This window comes from Chiloscyllium plagiosum, unplaced genomic scaffold (genome assembly GCF_037043375.1).
Source record: "Chiloscyllium plagiosum isolate Xiang-an unplaced genomic scaffold, Cpla_swu_hap1 HiC_scaffold_29, whole genome shotgun sequence".
NCBI classification, from domain to species: Eukaryota; Metazoa; Chordata; class Chondrichthyes; order Orectolobiformes; family Hemiscylliidae; genus Chiloscyllium; species Chiloscyllium plagiosum.
In genome coordinates, this window is record NW_028270167.1 from 17,213,545 (window position 1) to 17,233,100 (window position 19,556).

Here is a 19,556-nt window from a genome sequence, read left to right on the forward strand (position 1 = left end):
CACAAAATCTATTGATGTAACTTTGCTTCATATTATGCCAAGCCAAATGTTTTTATGAAGCTCCTGTTGCTGTGTGCCTTTGCCAAAATGTTCCCTTTGCTGTAATAACAAGATGTATTACTGAAGTGCTGTCTGACTTTATTTTTCTGATCATTTGGCTGTTAATTTGCAATGGTCGGCTCTACATCAGAGCATTGACAGTCTGCATCTGATTAATGGCATTTGTCATTTTAAAAAGCAATAATATTATTATGGTTTAGTTTGATCACCATCTGCAAAAATATTTTAACATGATACTGAATGTTATTTGAGATTTTGGAGATGGGAAACAAACTATTGTAAAATAGCACCTGTACACTTGTAAATACTCGTGATAGAAAATATACAAGTAAGATATAAGTCTTTGAAATGACAAAAACATCCTGCAAAACATTCAGAGCTTATAATCTGTCATTTTATAAATTTGTCTCAATCATCAGAACTGTTAACTCTAGTTTGTCAAGAGTCTCGTTTTGAGGTCAATTTTGATCTTTTTTTTATTAGGAAGGAACATATTTAACTGAGTTATAATCTGCATTCATTTTGTTTATCAGAACCAGTGTCTGGCCTTTCACTGATGTTAGCAGTTCTGGGTGAGGATTTGGTACGCTGTATGAAAACTGATTTACTAATGTAAGAGTGTGACAGTATTTTGTATTTTATATTTTCATTTTGGCAGTAAATTATGCTGTAAATTTAACAATGTGTGTTGATGACAATTTTGTTAAATAGTGCAGCTTCAGTCTTTACTGACAAATATTTAACCATTTGGGACTGGAATCATGGTAAAGTTTTATTCCTTAACCACAAAATTTGATTTGATGAGTGTCTTTGCTAAGTAACTGAATGTGCAAATTTTAAATCGCCCAAGGCTCGTGGTTTACACACAAAGAAATTTCTGAGATTAAAATCTATCTTCTTCACACCGTGACATTGTTTATTGTAATGGCACTTTATGTATTTAAAACACAAGAACATTGTCAGCCTACTGAAGAACAAAGCCCAGGCACAGTACATTTTGTTGGAGATGTTTTGAGCTAATCAGAGAGTTTAAAACTAAACAAACCATTATAAGTCCATTAACATGTCAGTTTAAGAACTGTGTTGACATATGAGTAGAAAAATGAACATTTCTTGTGTCACAGTATTTATACTTGAGTAAGAAAACAACTTTGAGCCCTAAGCTAGTCGGTTCAACCCTACTTCAGGATTTGATGGAAAATCAGCCAAGTATCAATTTTGAAGAGTTTTCACACAAGGTGTCTGTTAATGACCTCTAGTATGTTATCTCTCAAATCTCCACTGTTTATGTCATTATGTATGCACTATGCCTCTACAATGCCATAAACAGCCACAGAAGAACAAACTGTTGCTGGAACCTTCTGGGATTGTGCCGCCATCGACATTTAAAACCCTGCTGTGCACGAGATCAATCGCTGCCTCCTACGAATCAACCTTGACAGTGCGTCTAAGTAAATGGAAATGAGAAAGAATAGCTTCTGAGGGTGCATATATGGACAGGGTGACAATTCACTGCAAGTGGAATCTCACGTTTCTAAATACATTGCTGTTTTGCATCACTTGTCTAATCAATGGCCATTGTCACTGCAGCTGCAAGAATGAAGCTACACAGGCTATCTATTTTTTACATCATGCCATGTTAAAACACTGTCTAAAGGAATGATACTCTGTCCCTAAACTGGCACAGCATGTCATCTTCCCATTGTTCAGTGTGGGAGTTTCCCATATTGGAAAACCTTGAAACAGCTGGAAACATTAACTTTTATTGAATAATAGGAAAATCAAAGAAAAATAAAAAAGGATGACATTTGCTTCAGGGAGTCAACAGGGACAGCTTGCCTTTTGAGTAACAACACATTTACAGTAATGAATGATCACTTCACCCAATTCACACCTATTGAAACTTTGGTGTCAATGAAGTTCTATTTGCCTTGTTGTACTGAAGATGCTTCATTCTGTCATGGAAAAGATGATATTCTTCCTGCTCAGTGTCATCATCTTTCCTCCTTCACAGTTTACATCAGCTCTCCTCGTTCATCAGCATCCATCATATCCTCTCTGACTTCTCCAATTGTGTCAGGCACAACATTCAAGGATTATGCAGCATACTTTGCCTGGAATATAGTGCACGACATCCATCTAGACCAATCCAAACATTATAACTTCATCATCTTCAGAAGGTCTATCTTCTACTCCAGAATGGCCCTGGAAGAAAATGGGCAGCATTATATCTACACTGAGCCTCAGTTGGGGGATTGTATAACACAGTTATCAACCATGACTACAGAAGGTTACCTTTGTTTCCCAGTACAGGTAATCATTCATGCAAGGAGCCTAATTGTTAAATCAAAGCAGGGACAGAGGGAAAGATAGAGGAGAACTGTAGATGTAATGACAACAGATACCTGCCACCGAATTCTAATATGCAGTGTCAATTATCACAGATGATTTGTATATTGATGGAATGAAACCTTTTCTGGTGATGAAGTCTACCGTATGATATGCCACTCACCATGCAACATGTATACAGCCTATAGTGCCCTGCACTTGGGAGAATCCAGCTATGTTGCCAAAGCCTGGGTTTCAGCACTGAACTTGTCATGCAAACTTTGTCAGGAAATGAGATGAAGTGGTGCAATCTGTCAAATTGCATCAGTAACAGCCTTGATACATCTGTGGGTTATGAATTGAGAGATCCCAGAGGTCTTCAATGGATTCTTGGAATAGCCAGTGGCAGAAAGATTTTGCACGACTGTCACCTTGACAGATACAAAGCCCTTCAGATCACAAGCCCGGTGCCAGTGGATGGCATGGTTTCCTGCGATATGTTAAGTCTGTTCTGGCAATATGCCGAGCTCACCTAGGGTAGTGCCCTTGAGTACAAATTGACTACCTTTTCTACTACCTCAGTACTTTGAAGGGCCTTGAGCTATGACTTCTTCACATGGAGATTATTCTGAAGATGCTGGAGGTTGCTGCTGGCCTTGGGCTTGCAGATACATGTCTTCCTCCTCGATTTCTCTGCAACTTCACTGCACTTCAGCCACAATGACAACAGTCCCTACTGGGGTTAAATCCATTGGTCACAATTCAAATGAACCAGTGTGAAGAATATCCGAACCAGAAACAATAATGTGACCAGTTAACATTTGCATCATACACATATGACTGGTTAGCAGTGGAACATGGAGTACTCTGACAAGAAGTGTCCTGGGATACCTCTAAGTGGACCTTTGACATAGTTTGTGCTGCATGCAATAAAATGAGATCCACTATTTCACACATACACCCCCTGCTATCTTATTATCTGAGAAAGGACACACAGCGTATAAGAGCATGTTGGCAAATACTTACAGTTCAAGATGAGAGCAAATGAACGGTTTCCCTGTGTAGCACGTGAGATCTTGGGTTGTGTTTGAATTATGGCCTCAGTTGATACTTTTCAAAATGGTTGCTTGTGATTATTTCTGCTTCACAGTGATAGCTTTGATCAATTTGTAATGACTGGCAACCAGGATTTGTAACGTTGGTCCCAGCCTGTGTTTAACACGCAGTGTATTGTGATTACAGATGATTTCAGCCTGTTCTATGTAAGTGCCTGATTAATGCAGTTGCCCCTTGAAGGCCTCACATTGCTCACAAGTCAATTTTCAGACTGAAGAAACACAATCTGGGTGTGATGGTAGCCGATTTTTACTTTCATTGCATGTTTGATGAGGAAGAAAGGCAAAATGGGTCATGTTTGTACACTGAATTCCAAATTCAACTCTGCCCCCCCCCCCCCCCCCCCCCACTCCATAAACTCCCCAGACCCCATCAGTTCTAAACATATACCCAATTTCATCTAGCTCCTTTCATTTAAGTCTTCACTCCTACAATTAACCCCAAGTCCCAGTCTTGCTGCTTATTGTGATACACTGTCTCCCCTGTTGAAGCCAAGGTGACTCAACTCCTTCAGTATGTGTGCCTTCCAACCCACTATCATACCCTACCCTTACATGCTAGGTTGCCCCTCACAGTTATTGTCCCCTCTGTGCCCAGCATGCTTCCTCCATTTCCCCAACTGACTTTTCAACTTCTCTACAACAACAGTAGCACCTGAATACTTACTTTGATTTTCATCCCCAACTGATGAAGAAGCATTTGGGAGGTGATGACCGAGTGATATTATTGCTGGACTGTTAATCCAGAGACCCAGGTAATGTTCTGGGAACTCAAGTTTGAATCCTGCAATGGCAAATGGTGGAATTTGAATTCAATAAAAAGAAAATCTGAAATTAAGTATGCAAAAGTGAGGACTGCAGATGCTGGAAACCAGAGTTTAGATTCGAGTGGTGCTGGAAAAGCACAGCAGGTCAAGCAGCATCCGAGCACCCTGATGAAGGGCTTTTTGCCCAAAACGTTGATTTTCTTGCTCGTTGGATGTTGCCAGACCTGCTGCGCTTTTCCAGCACCACTCGAATTTAACTTCTGAAATTACGTGTCTGATGATGACTGTGAAACTATTATCGATTGTTGGCAAAACCCACCTGGTTCACTAATGGCCTTCGGGGAAGGAAATTGCCATCCTTACCTGGTCTGACCTATATATGATCCAAGACTCTCAGCAATGAGGTTGACTCTTAATTTCCTGTGGGCAGTTAGGGATGAGCAATAAATATTGGCCCAGCCAGTGACACCCTCATCCTGTGAACAAATAAAACAATTCGAAGTAGGCTTCAATGGAGTAGGCACAAAGAAAACAAGCAAAGAGATCTCTGGTTGAATGGTGCTCCAATGCAAGAGATGGGTGCCTGTCCCAGTATACAACAATATTGAAGTGCATAGCTATATTCTAAGTACCATGATAATGTGGCGAGACTGGAGCATACTAGTGCCCACCTCCATGAATAGGGTGTGCAGATGTTGTTGCTACAGAGCATGCATGAACTTTCTATATTTAGAGGGGAGGGGAAAAGGGCAATGAGGGAGAGAATCAGAGAGTGTATGAAAAGACTGGTGGCTAAGATAAAAGGAGCTCCAAAAGGCATATCAAGCAAAAATGGCCTTTGCAGTGATATGTACTTCTTGCGGGATGTGGGAGTTTAAATAGAGTTTAAGGGTTACTGCGGATTATATCTGCCATAAATGCTGTTGGATGCGAATCTTATCAGATCGAGTGAATCGGTTGGAGAGACAGATAGAAGCGATGAGGAATTTGCAACAGCAACAGTATGTGATGGATGGCAGTTATAGGTATGGGAGAAAGTCTCAGATACAGTCACATAGATGGGTTAACTCCAGGAAGGGTAAGAGAGGTCGGCACCAAGGGCAGGAGTCTTTTGTGGATATACCCTTTTCAAACAAGCATGTTGTTTTGGAAAATGTAGGGGGTGATGGATTCTCAGGGGCACGTAGCGTGAACAGCCAAGTTTCTGGTATTGAGACTGGCTGTAATGCACCAAGGGGTACGTCGGCTTCCAAGAGATCTATAGTGTTTGGGGATTCTGTAGTCCGAAGTACAGACAGACATTTCTGTGGCCAGCAGAGAAAAAGAATGGTGTGTTGTTTGCCTGGTGCTAGGATCAAGGATGGCTCAGAGAGGGTGCGGAATGTTCTCACCGGGGAGAGGGGGCCAGCAAGATGTCATTGTCCACATTGGAACCAACGATGTAGGAAGGGAAAAGGTTGAGACCCTGAAGGGAGATTACAGAGAGTTAGGCAGAAATTTAAAAAGGAGGTCCTCAAGAGTAGTAATATCTGGATTACTCCCAGTGCTACGAGCTAGTGAGGGCAGGAATAGGAGGATAGAGCAGATGAATGCATGGTTGAGGAGCTGATGTATGGGAGAAGGATTCACATTTTTGGATCATTGGAATCTCTTTTGGGGTAGAAGTGACCTGTACAAGAAGGACGGATTGCACCTAAATTGGAAGGGGACTAATATCCTGGCAGGGAAATTTGCTAGAACTGCTTGGGAAGATTTAAACTAGTAAGGTGGGTGGTGGGACCCAGGGAGATAGTGAGGAAAGAGATCAATCTGAGATGGGTACAGTTGAGAACAAAAGTGAGTCAAACAGTCAGGGTAGGCAGGGTCAAGGTAGGACTAATAAATTAAACTGCATTTATTTCAATGCAAGGGGCCTAACAGGGAAGGCAGATGAACTCAGGGCATGGTTAGGAACATGGGACTGGGATATCATAGCAATTACGGAAACGTGGCTCAGGGATGGGCAGGACTGGCAGCTTAATGTTCCAGGATACAAATGCTACAGAAAAGATAGAAAGGGAGGCAAGAGAGGAGGGGGTGTGGCATTTTTGATAGCATTACAGCTGTGCTGAGGGAGGATATTCCTGGAAATACATTTGGGTGGAACTGAGAAATAAGAAAGGGATCATCACCTTATTGGGATTGTATTATAGATCCCCCAATAGTCAGAGGGAAATTGAGAAACAAACTTGTAAGGAGACCTCCGCTATCTGTAAGAATAATAGGGTAGTTATGGTAGGGGATTTTAACTTTCCAAACATCGACTGGGACTGCCATAGTGTTAAAGGTTTAGATGGAGAGGAATTTGTTAAGTGTGTACGAGAAAACTTTCTGATTCAGTATGTGTATGTACCTGCTAGAGAAGGTGCAAAACTGGACCTACTCTTGGGAAATAAGGCAGGGCAGGTGACTGAGGTGTCAGTGGGGGAGCACTTTGGGTCCACCAACCATAATTGTATTCGTTTAAAATAGTGATGGAAAAGGATAGACCAGATCTAAAAGTTGAAGTTCTAAATTGGAGAAAGGCCAAATTTGACGGTATTAGGCAAGAACTTTTGAAAGCTGATTGGAGGTAGATGTTTGCAGGTAAAGGGACGGCTGGAAAATGGGAAACCTTCAGAAATGAGATAACGAGAATCTAGAGAAAGTATATTTCTGTCAGGGTGAAAGGGGAGGCTGGTAGGAATAGGGAATGCTGGATGACTAAAGAAATTGAGGGTTTGGCTAAGAAAAATAAGGAAGCACATGTCAGGTATGGACAGGATAGATCGAGTGAATCCTTAGAAGAGTATAAAGGCAGTAGGAGTATACTTAAGGGGGAAATCAGGAGGGCAAAAAGGGGAAATGAGATACCTTTGGCAAATAGAATTAAGGAGAGTCCAAAGGGTTTTTACAAATATATTAAGGGCAAAAGGGTAACTAGGGAAAGAATAGGTCCCCTCAAAGATCAGCAAGGCGGCCTTTGTGTGGAGCCACAGAAAATGAGGGAGATACTAAATGAATATTTTGCGTCAGTATTTACTGTGGAAAATGATATGAAAGATATAGACTGTAGGGAAATAGATGGTGACATTTTGCAAAATGTCCATATTACAGAGGAGGAAGTGCTGGATGTCTTGAAACGGTTAAACGTGGATAAATCCCCAGGACCTGATCAGGTATACCTGAGAACTCTGTGGGAAGCTAGAGAAGTGATTGCTTGGCCCCTTGCTGAGATATGTATATCATCGATAGTCACAGGTGAGGTGCCGGAAGACTGGAGGTTGGCAAACGTGGTGCCACTGTTTAAGAAGGGCAGTAAGACAAGCCAGGGAACTATAGACTGGTGAGCCTGACCTCAGTGGTGGGCAAGTTGTTGGAGGGAATCCTGAGGGGGAATCCTGGAAATGCAAGGACTAATTAGGGATAGTTAACATGGCCTTGTGCGTGGGAAATCATGTCTCACAAACTTGATTGAGTTCTTTGAAGAAGTAACAAAGAGGATTGATGAGGGCAGTGCAGTAGTTATGATCTATATGGACTTCAGTAATGCGTTCGACAAGGTTCCCCATGGGAGACTGATGAGCAAGGTTAGATCTCATGGAATGCAGGGAGAACTAGCCAGTTGGATACAGAACTGGCTCAAAGGTAGAAGACAGAGGGTGGTGGTGGAGAGTTGTTTTTCAGACTGGAGGCCTGTGACCAGTGGATTCCCCCAAGGATCGGTGCTGGGTCCTCTACCTTTTGTCATTTACATAAATGATTTGGATGCGAGCATAAGAGGTACAGTTAGTAAGTTTGCAGATGACTTCAAAATTGGAGGTGTAGTGGACAGCGAAGAGGGTTACCTCAGATTACAACAGGATCTTGACCAGATGGACCAATGGACAGAGAAGTGGCAGATGGAGTTTAATTCAGATAAATGCGAGGTGCTGAATTTGGGGAAAGCAAATCTGAGCAGGACTTATACACTTAATGGTAAGGTCCTAGGGAGTGTTGCTGAGCAAAGAGACCTTGGAGTGCAGGTTTATAGCTCCTTGAAAGTGGACTTGCAGGTAGATAGGATAGTGAAGAAGGCGTTTGGTATATGGTTTTCTTTATTCGTCAGAGTATTGAGTACAGGAGTTGGGAGGTCATGTTGCGGCTGTACAGGACATTGATTAGGCCACTGTTGGAATATTGCGCACAATTCTGGTCTCCTTCCTATCGGAAAGATGTTGTGAAATTTGAAAGGGTTCTGAAAAGATTTACAAGGATGTTGTCAGGGTTGGAGGATTTGAGCTATATGGAGAGGCTGAACAGGCTGGGGCTGTTTTCCCTGGAGCGTCGGAGGCTGAGGGGTGACCTTATAGAGGTTTACAAAATTATGAGGGGCATGGATAGGATACATAGACAAAGTCTTTTCCCTAGGGTCAGGGCGTCCAGAACTATGAGGGGAAAGATATAAAAGAGACCTAAGGGGCAATGTTTTCACACAGAGGGTGAGTCAGGTATGGAATAAGCTGCCAGAGGAAGTGGTGGAGGCTGGTACAATTGTAACATTTCAGAGGCATTTGGATGGCATTATATGAATAGGAAGGGTTTGGAGGGATTTGGGCCAGGTGCTGGCAGGTGGGACTAGATTGGGTTGGGATATCTGGTCAGCATGGACAGGTTGGACCAAAGGGTCTGTTTCTATGCTGTACATTGCTATGACTCTATAAATGTAAAAGGGTAATAAAAGAAACAGTTCGGTTGAGTTTTGGTTGCTGTTTTGACAACAATTCAAATTTAACTAATTAATTTAAATTATATTCAGGATTCTAAAACTCAATTTATTGTATTGACTGCATTGGAACAATGACAGGGAACAATGTTGAGAAGTATAAAACCAAGGCATTTTGAAAACTTGCTCAGTTCAACTACCACTGATCAGCAGAGCAACTGCCATGGAGCCAGGGAGCTTATTGCCCATCTAAAATCTTGCTCTCAAAGAAATTAGGAGACCTTCTACATCAAAAGGTACCTTTTCCTGGAAAACATACTTGCAGTAAAAAGAAAGGTGATCCAGGGAGTGAAGCAGATGGAAGATTGAATACAGTGGAGAAGACCGAGACAATGTGGACTTGAGATTAAGTTAATGCAATGTTTAATAATTGTTATTGGAGCAGCATGTTAGTAGGACTGTGTTCAGTTAGGGGAAAAAATGTTCAGTTTGTTAGTAGCTTTGTTTAATGTTCCGTTAGCAAAATAAATTGTTATTTTTCTTTAAATAGTGGAAATTAGGAGTTCTCTGTCACTCACTCACATTTTATCAGATTATGAGGCGAGGCAAGTTTATCTGGGTGTTTAGTTTAAATTAAGAGGGTTTCCACCTCCGCATTATAACAATATATTAGAAAGAAATACTTAAGGATGATCAGTCACAGAATAGGATACTGAACAAAGTTTGGATGAAAATTTCAAAGACTCGGGCCATAATTTTCCAATATGCCTTAGGTATTGGGAGAATTGAACATTTTTCACACTTGTTCAGAAAAAGGATATGAACAGAAACCCAGCAACTGCAGAGCAGTCATTTTATCTAATAGCTGTTAGCAATAATATTTGATGTAACATGGATGATTTGTTCCGTGGACTGTATGTATTGACTGTTGTCTTTCTTGAATAACACTATGATTTTGTGAAATCATTTCATTAATAAATACCTCAAAATACTACTCTAGTTGTACAAGGGTGTGACTAAGAGCTATTTCTTCCTGTTTTCGATCAGTTGCTGTTTTTCATACTGATGTTGTTTTTGAAAGTTCTTTCTAATTTGCTCTTAACTTCCAATGAACTGAATGATTAACATTTTCAGAGACTAGAAATGGCAGTAATTAATCTGACAAATTACGGCCTAAATTGTAGTTGTTGAGTTTTGAATAAATATTATGTTTCATAATTTAAGATGTTCCAATTTGTGACAGTTCAGGCACACTAAGAGAGAATAGAATTCTAAATAAACAAATCCAGATAATTAATATTTCGCTTGTCATTTGAAGCGTGAGTTTGAAACTGCTTTGGGACTGCATGCATTTGTTTTCAAAAATCCAACTGAAAGGTATATCATTGCTGCCTTTCAGAAAAAAATAAATAAACATTGGGAAGGTTGAGCAGTGTGTATTCAAAGTAGTGGGTTATTGTATTTATGTTTGCCATCGGTAACAGCATTGAGATAACATTTGATGTTTACATGCATTGAATTCATATCCTTTAACTTTTTTCTGCTGAGGTTATCCAATACTGTAGTCACTGATGCTCAATTTTATACTTAAGGATTGTTTGAAAGCAACAAAAATCACATTTTTTGTTCCAGTTGTTAATTTTAGATTAAGTCTTCCATCTTTTAGAATGAGATATACTGGTTTCAGTTCTTTAAAATGTAAATCCCAGAACTCCTTTTAAGTTACATTCTCCAGATAGCTTCAGCTTTTCGAACAATAGGTGCCACCTCAGCTCAGACAATGTATTAAAGGCGTGAGGTTAAAGTCTGATTGTGTCTCAATGTTGAGTCAGTCTGGTTCTGTTTCTAAAGATGGGATTTACAGAATCATACATGGATTTATGCAGTTTTTGAGCAAAATAGAATGTAATTCTGCAAATACAAATTCACCTTATATGTGCGCGTGTGCAGGAGAGACATAGTGAGTGTGGGTGTGGGTGTGAGTGCATGTGAAAGAGAGCGTGTATGTGTGTGTCAGCTTTGTCAAGTATCAAGCTGGTCCACAACCACCTGATGAAGAGATAGTGCCTCGAAAGCTCGTGCTTTGAAATAAACCTGTTGGATTATAACCTGGTTTTGTGTGATTTTTAACTTTGTCCACCCCTGTCCAACACCAATACCTCCAATAAATCCTCCATCATTGACATCTTTGAAGTTCTTATCCGTTGTTGAGAAACTGAACTGTACTAGTCATATACATATTGCAGATACAAGAGCACTCAGAGGTTGGTTGTTCTTTCTCAAGTAATTCACTCCTGACTTTCCAAAGCCTGATCACCATCCTTAACTGGAGAATACTCTCCAGTTGCCTGGATAAATTGGTACAGCAGTACTCAAGATGCTCACCACCATCAATATAGAACAGCCCACTTGATTGACATCCCCTTAAACAGCTGATGCAAAATGGAAGTAGGGTGTGCTAAATATGACATGCACTGCAGCACTTCTCCAATCTTCCTTTAATAGCAATCCCTACCCATGAAATTTTCCATCTCGAAGGACCGAGGCATCAGATGCATGGGAACACCACCACTTGCTAGTTCTCCTCCAAGTCACACACCATATTGACTTGGAGTTATATCACCATTCCATCACTGTCTCTGGGTCAAAAACATGAAAATCCTTTCCTAAAGCTGATAGACTGCAACAATTCAAGAAGGCAGTCGTCATCACCATCTGAAGGGCAATTAGTCAAATGACAATATATTCCATGGGAGAAATAAATAAAAACATCTGGTTACCTCAGGAAGAAGGTGTAAGTTAAAGCCAAAACAAAAACAGAATTTTCAGGAAGTCTGGCAGCACCTATGAAGAGAAATCCAAATTAATGTTTTGGGTCTGATGACCCTTCCTCAGAACAATGAAATTAGTTGGGATGGAAATCCCGTCGGGGAGAGGAGCAGAACTTTTTCAAGATGGGCATGCCGAGAAGAGATGTAGCAGTGAGTTAATTACTAAAATTAAAAAAAAAAGAACTGCGGGTGCTGTAAATCAGAAACAAAAACTTAAGTTGTTGGAAAAGCTCAGCAGTTCTGAGGAAGGGTCATCGACTCACCATTAATTATGATTTCTCTTCACAAATGCTGCCAGACTTGCTGAGCATTTCCAGCAACTTCTATTTTTGTTTCCGATTTACAGCGTCTACAGTTCTTTTAGTTTTTAGGAAGTTAACGCCATCTGTTTTGCCAGTGAAAATCGTGTGCAATGGCACAAGTGTCACTTTATGATCCTGATCTTCTTAGCATTGGCAATGATGGTCAAATTGCCATGGAGTGCTTAATTCCCCTACCCCTTCTACATATTTTCACTGGAATCATGGTTTTCACAGCATTGTGCAGCACAGCATTCTTTGGGGAACTCCACTGGATCAAAGTGGATTTGAGGGAAGACAGATATGCCCCCTTTTAATGGCATGAGCTGCTGTATAGTAAGCTTGAAGGTCCAGTCTTTGAATGGGTAGGTAGGTGAGTTGGTAAAGGAGTAGAGGAGTGAGGTAGGTCAATGATTAACCCGATAGGTACGGAAGGTGGAGACCTCGGTCAAGGAGTAGGGTAGGTGGGTGAGGTAACTAAGTACATATGTGTGTGAGATTGATAAGTGGATAAGGGGGATAGTTGGGAATGTAGATAGTCAGGACTTGGTACTCATTGGGTTGAATTGGTTGTGTAAGGTCAGCAGATTGATCAAGTTGTTTAGGGGTGTAATAAGATCAGGACGTGTACTTGTCATGTGAGCAGTCAGGTGGTTGGGTGGGTAGTCAGGTCCATGGAGGGTCAGCCTCATGATTATTAGTGAATACTGTGTAGTCACCCAGGTGTTGGACTAAATTTTAATCTGGTACTTCCTGGGTAACTACTCAGGTAAATTGCTCAGAGTCAGAGACATTACGGAAAAGAGCAGTTGCTCATTGGAAGTCTAAATTACCTGGGCAATTTCCTTGAAGCTACAATTTTGTAGTCTTCACAAGTTGTGTTGATTAGCCAATCCTTCTGCTATGATTAGAATTAGAATTCCTACAGTGTGGAAACAGGCCCAACACTGACCCTCTGAAGAGTATCCCACTCAGACCCAATACCCTACATTTCCCCTGGCTGATGTACCAAATTTACACATCCCTTAACACTATAGACAATTTAGCTTGGCCAATTCACCTAACCTGCACATCTTTGGACTATGTGAGGAAAGTGGAGCATCCGGAGAAAATCTATGCAGATACTGTGAGAATGTTGAAACTCCACACAGACAGTCGCCCGAGACTGGAATTGAACCCAAGTCTCTGGTGCTGTGAGGCAGCAGTGCTAACCACTGAGCCACCGTGGTGCCCTTGGCGATTGCTCCCACTCTGTTCTCTCGATTCAGTTATTATGTTGAACTACATGCCTTTGTGAAGGGCAGACATTTTGTTTGTAGTGCTTGTTGAAAGCAGTTGTCTGAGGACATTTTATGATTCAAACTCCACACAAATTGAGTAATTAACTGCCATCCAGTTGGTGATACAGTGAATTCCTGTGGCATTTTGCTGATTATACATCATCATCTCAGTACATGAAAAATAGACTGCATTAGAGAGAAAAACAGAAATATTTTAGAATTAAAATTCAGCACGGTTAGAACTGTTTCATTTGGTTTATTGAAACAGTGAGCCCATTGTAATTATTTATTTGCTTAGTTGTTGAATTGCATTCGATACTTGGTTAATAGTATCAATTTTTCTGTCTGTTTCAATGAGAAAGGTCCTTTAATTGTTGATACATATTCAGAACATTGAGGACTAGGAAGAGTTTAAGTGGCAGAATTTCTGCTTAACTGATTTGTAATTATTGATGCTGGAACATTAGTCCAATTCAGACCTAGGTATTGTCCACCTAGAATGGATGCATCTTTATCTCTAAATGCTGAATGTTCTCCAGATTATTGATAACTGTTTTCTAAGTTTTATTAAAAACATTGGTCGCTGCTACAGTTTTTAAAATCATCTTATTTGTACTATAATATCTTCACCCAGGAAGAGAAGTTTTGTAAGCATAAAGTTCTAAAGGTTTTTGTGTCTGAACGTCTTGGATCATGATACACAAAACTGTGAAGAATCTTTACCAAATCATGTATTTACTTTAATTTAGTTGATGTTTTTTTGGGAGCAAATGTAATCTAATTAAGGCCCACTTACATGCTCTTTAATGATAAAACTTTTCTCTTACATTTGACAGCTCTGGTTCCTGAAATTCTTGGTGCGGAGGGTTACAAGAAAAGTTGGCAGCTAGTGCTGGAGTCTCTGCAAGATCCTATGATAAACAGGTTAGTCCAATATAGCATTCTGGGTTTGCAGTGTTCCCATTTTTTATGCAGCTATGGGTAGGCATACAAAGGATTAAGTGTCCACTTGGAATTGTTCACTTGTAATGTTTCAGTCAACCTCCATACCTTGAAAGAAAATCTTGATTAAATAAGTTCCTTTTGAATACATTTATGCTGTTGTTATACAAGAAAAATATTATTCAACAAGTGAATTCCATCTATAGCAATTATGTAACAGAAATAATTAAGAGTTTCTCCTCTTATGACCTGTTTTGTCTGCCTAATTTTGCTTGTTGAAGCATTCTATGCAATGCAACCCCCATGGTTTAAGATTGTGGGGCGTAAGGCTGCTAAGCTTCCACTGAGGAAACGTTAAATGGTGTGTTAGGTGACAACACAGGACCTTGATAGTCTGACTTTTGACTGCAGCATTGCAGACTGGGTCCATGCAGTGTGACAAAATTTTCGCTTTTTTCTTCTTTGTCAGAGAAACTGCATTTATGTAGCATCGTTCAATTGGCAGACCTTTCCAGAGTTCTTTATAGCTAATGGGGCTTTTTGCAAAGGCAGTGGTCCAATAAAAGACAGGGATCATATTCAGTGGTGTTATAAAGTTATAAAACTGGGTGGCACGGTGGCTCAGAGGTTAGCATTGTTGCCTGACTGCGCCATGGACCCGGGTTCAATCCTAGCCTCGGTTAACTTGTCTGTGTGGAGTTCATACATTCTCACTATGTCTGCAATGTTTCCACTGGGTGCTCTGGTCTCCTCCCATAGTCCAAAGGTGCGCAGGATAGATGGATTGGTCATGCTAAATCATGTCCGAGGGGTATACAATGTAGGTGGTTTGGCCATGGGAAATGCAGGATCTCAGGGATATGCTAAGGGAATGGGTCGAAGTGGGATGCTGTTCAGAGAGTCATTGTAGACTCGGTGGGCTGAATAGCCTGCTTCTGCACTATAGGGATTCTATAATTCTATAAGTTCAATAAAGCAAGAAATAATGGATCCTGGTTTAATCTCTCAACTGCCCTGGTTTTTAGTATGAATAATCTGGAGAACATTCAGCATTTAGAGATAAAGATGCATCCATTCTAGGTGGACAATACCAGCTCATGTTATCAACAGTGTGGGAGGAGTCTCACAGAACTGGAAAATAAGAGCAAAAGTATTGCTTTCCAGCTCAATCTTCGAAAGCTGTGGTGCAGAATGTGTTTTTTCAAATAACCTCGAGCTTCATCAGACATTTAAAAAAAGAATTGTCTCATACATGCCAACGTTCCTAGAGTCGCTTGTAAATTTTCATTGAAAAAAAATTACATATAATCTGCATGTGTCTTTTATTTCTGGATAGAACTTAAATATTTGATATGGTGAACATGTTTTCTAGCTTTAGTCATCTGTTTAACTGCAATTAAATTCTGGGTAATCCAAGATGGAGGACAGGAAAAATTTCTGGCTGGAAGAGCTGCTCCTTTTTTTTGAGGTATTTTAGCTGTTGGAGGTGATTTCCTCGAATTCCAGGAGCAGCAATTATATGCTGTTGCATTGTTTTGGAACTTTGGAAAAAAAAAGTCAAAACAACAGCAGTTTAAAAGGGAGAAGAGCAGACAAAGGAAGCACATGGTGAGGACAGTGCAGGAGAGAGAGAGAGAGAACCTGCACAGTTACCGCCTTTGCTGTTTGAATTCGTGCATAACAGGACATCGGAGTGCATCTGGGAAAATTAACAAACAGTGAAATTCACAACTAATCTTGGAGGAACTGTTGGACGAAGTTCACAGCACAGAATCAGATAAGTTAATTGTTGTTTTAAGTCTGTCCAAGAGAAAGGCTGCAGTAGTGAATATAGTGGATTCTTTCTTGATTATATGTTTTTAGAGATAAGTCTCTTGATTAAACTTAAAATATAAGCCATAGCTATTAGTTTAACCTGGGGCAGTGTTTGTAGAGGAATAAGACGGTGTTATTTTCTGGGTCAGTAGATTGTAAAGGAGCAAAAATGGTCTTTGCAGTGAATGTACTTCTTGTCAAATGTGGGAATTTAAAGAGAGTTTAAGGGTTACTGCCATAAATGCTGTTGGATGTGAATCTTATCAGATCGAGTGGATCTTTTGGAGGGACAGATAGAAGTGATGAGGAATTTGCAACAGCAACAGTATGTGATGGATGGCAGCTATAGGAAGGGGGGAAAGTCTCAGATACAGTCACATAGATGAGTTAACTCCAGCAAGGGTGAGAGATGTCGGCACCGAGGGCAGGAGTCTTTTGTGGATATACCCTTTTCAAACAGGTATGCTGTTTTGGAAAATGTAGGGGGTGATGGATTCTCAGGGGAGCGTAGTGCGAACAGCCAAGTTTCTGGTATTGCGACTGGCTATAATAAAATGAGGGGTACGTCGGCTTCCAAGAGATCAATTGTGTTAGGGGATTCTGTAGTCCAAGGTACAGACAGATGTTTCTGTGGCCAGCAGAGAAAAAGCAGAATGGTGTGTTGTTTGCCTGGTGCCAGAATCAAGCTTGTCTCAAAGATGGTGCAGAATGTTCTCATGGGGGAGAGGGGCCAGCAAGAGGTCATTGTCCACATTGGAACCAACGATGTAGGAAGGGAAAAGGTTGAGATTCTGAAGGGAGATTACAGAGAGTTAGGCAGAAATTTAAAAAGGAGGTCCTCAAGAGTAGTAATATCTGGATTACTCCCAGTGCTACGAGCTAGTGAGGGCAGGAATAGGAGGATAGAGCAGATGAATGCATGGCTGAGGAGCTGGTGTATGGGAGAAGGATTCACATTTTTGGATCATTGGAATCTCTTTTGGGGTAGAAGTGACCTGTACAAGAAGGACGGATTGCACCTAAATTGGACGGGGACTAATATCCTGGCAGGGAAATTTGCTAGAACTGCTTGGGAAGATTTAAACGAGGAAGGTGGGTGTTGGGACCCGGGGAAATAGTGAGGAAAGAGATCAATCTGAGATGGGTACAGCTGAGAACAGAAGTGAGTCAAACAGTCAGGGTAGGCAGGGATAAGGTAGGACTAATAAATTAAACTGCATTTATTTCAATGCAAGGGGCCTAACAGGGAAGGTAGATGAACTTAGGGCATGGTTAGGAACAATGGACTGGGATATCATAGCAGTTACGGAAACGTAGCTCAGGGATGGGCAGGACTGGCAGCTTAATGTTCCAGGATACAAATGCTACAGAAAGAATAGAAAGGGAGGCAAGAGAGGAGGGGGTGTGGCATTTTTGGTAAGGGATAGCATTACAGCTGTGCTGAGGGAGGATATCCCTGGAAATACATCCAGGGAAGTTATTTGGGTGGAACTGAGAAATAAGAAAGGGATGATCACCTTATTGGGATTGTATTATAGAACCCCCAATAGTCAGAAGGAAATTGAGAAACAAACTTGCAAGGAGATCTCAGCTATCTGTAAGAATAATAGGGTAGTTATGGTAGGGGATTTTAACTTTCCAAACATTGGCTGGGACTGCCATAGTGTTAAAGATTTAGATGGAGAGGAATTTGTTAAGTGTGTACAAGAAAACTTTCTGATTCAGTATGTGGATGTACCTGCTAGAGAAGATGCAAAATTAGACCTCCACTTGGGTAATATGGCAGGGCAGGTGACTGAGGTGACAGTGGGGGAGCACTTTGGGGCCAGCGACCATAATTCTATTCGTTTTAAAATAGTGATGGAAAAGGATAGACCAGATCTAAAAGTTGAAGTTCTAAATTGGAGAAAGGCCAAATTTGACGGTATTAGGCAAGAACTTTTGAAAGCTGATTGGAGGTAGATGTTCTCAGGTAAAGGGACGGCTGAAAAATGGGAGGTCTTCAAAAATGAGATAACGAGAATTCAGAGAAAGTATATTTCTGTCAGGGTGAAAGGGGAGGCTGGTAGGAATAGGGAATGCTGGATGACTAAAGAAATTGAGGGTTTGGTTAAGAAAAAGAAGGAAGCATATGTTAGGTATGAAAATGTGTTGCTGGAAAAGCGCAGCAGGTCAGGCAGCATCCAGGGAACAGGAGAATCGACGTTTTGGGCATAAGCCCTTCTTCAGGAATGAGGAAAATTTGTCCAGCAGGCTAAGATAAAAGGTAGGGAGGAGGGACTTGGGGGAGGGGCGTCGGAAATGTGATAGGTGGAAAGAGGTCAAGGTGAGGGTGATAGGTCAGACTGGGGTGGGGGCGGAGAGGTCGGGAAGAAGATTGCAGGTTAGGAAGGCGGTGCTGAATTCGATGGATTAGACTGTGACAAGGTGGGGGGAGGGGAAATGAGGAAACTGATGAAATCCGAGTTCATCCCTTGTGGTTGGAGGGTTCCTAGGCGGAAGATGAGGCGCTCTTCCTCCAACCGTCGTTTTGTTGTGGTCTGGTGATGGAGGAGTCCAAAGACCTGCATATCCTTGGTGGAGTGGGAGGGGGAATTGAAATGTTGAGCCACAGGGTGGTTGGGTTGGTTGGTCCGGGTGTCCCAGAGGTGTTCTCTAAAACACTCCGCAAGTAGCCGGCCTGTCTCCCCAATATCGAGGAGGCCACATCGGGTGCAGAGGATGCAATAGATGATGTGTGTGGAGGTGCAGGTGAATCTGTGGCGGATATGGAAGTTTCCTTTGGGGCCTTGGAGGGAGGTGAGGGGGGAGGTGTGGGCGCAAGTCTTGCACCTCCTGCGGTTGCAGGGGAAGGTGCCGGGAGTGGAGGTTGGGTTGGTGGGGGGTGTGGATCTGACGAGGGAGTCACGGAGGGAGTGGTCTTTACGGAATGCTGATAGGGGAGGGGAGGGAAATATATCCTTGGTGGTGGGGACCGTTTGGAGGTGGCGGAAATGATGGCGGATGATGTGCTGAACATGGAGATTGGTGGGGTGGTAGGTGAGGACCAGTGGGGTTCTGTCCTGGTGGCGGTTGGAGGGGCGGGGCTCAAGGGCGGAGGAGCAGGAAGTGGAAGAGATGCGGTGGAGGGCATCGTCGACCACGTTGGGGGGGAAATTGCGGTCTTTGAAGAAGGAGGCCATCTGGGTTGTGCGTTTTTGGAACTGGTCCTCCTGGGAGCAGATGCGGCGGAGTCGAAGGAATTGGGAGAATGGGATGGCGTTTCTACAGCGGGCAGGATGGGAGGAGGTGTAGTCCAGGTAGCTGTGGGTGTCGGTCGGTTTGTAGTAGATGTCCGTGTTGATTCGGTCGCCTGAGATAGAAATAGAAAGGTCGAGGAAGGGGAGGGAGGAATCT

The 19,556-nt window shown here is 41.8% G+C and overlaps 1 protein-coding gene across 3 annotated transcripts in view; it reads left to right on the forward strand.

Annotated features, from left to right (window-relative positions):
• Positions 1–19,556, forward strand: part of snx19b (sorting nexin 19b) — a 163,341-nt gene that overhangs the window by 126,535 nt on the left and 17,250 nt on the right. For all 3 annotated transcript variants that reach the window (XR_015751983.1, XM_043676707.2, XM_043676706.2), the window contains exon 10: positions 14,240–14,327. Coding sequence is in view for 2 of the 3 variants with exons in the window: in XM_043676707.2 (XP_043532642.2) it covers positions 14,240–14,327 (88 nt within the window). In the remaining variant the exon portion in view is untranslated. The remainder of the gene's footprint in view (positions 1–14,239; positions 14,328–19,556) is intronic.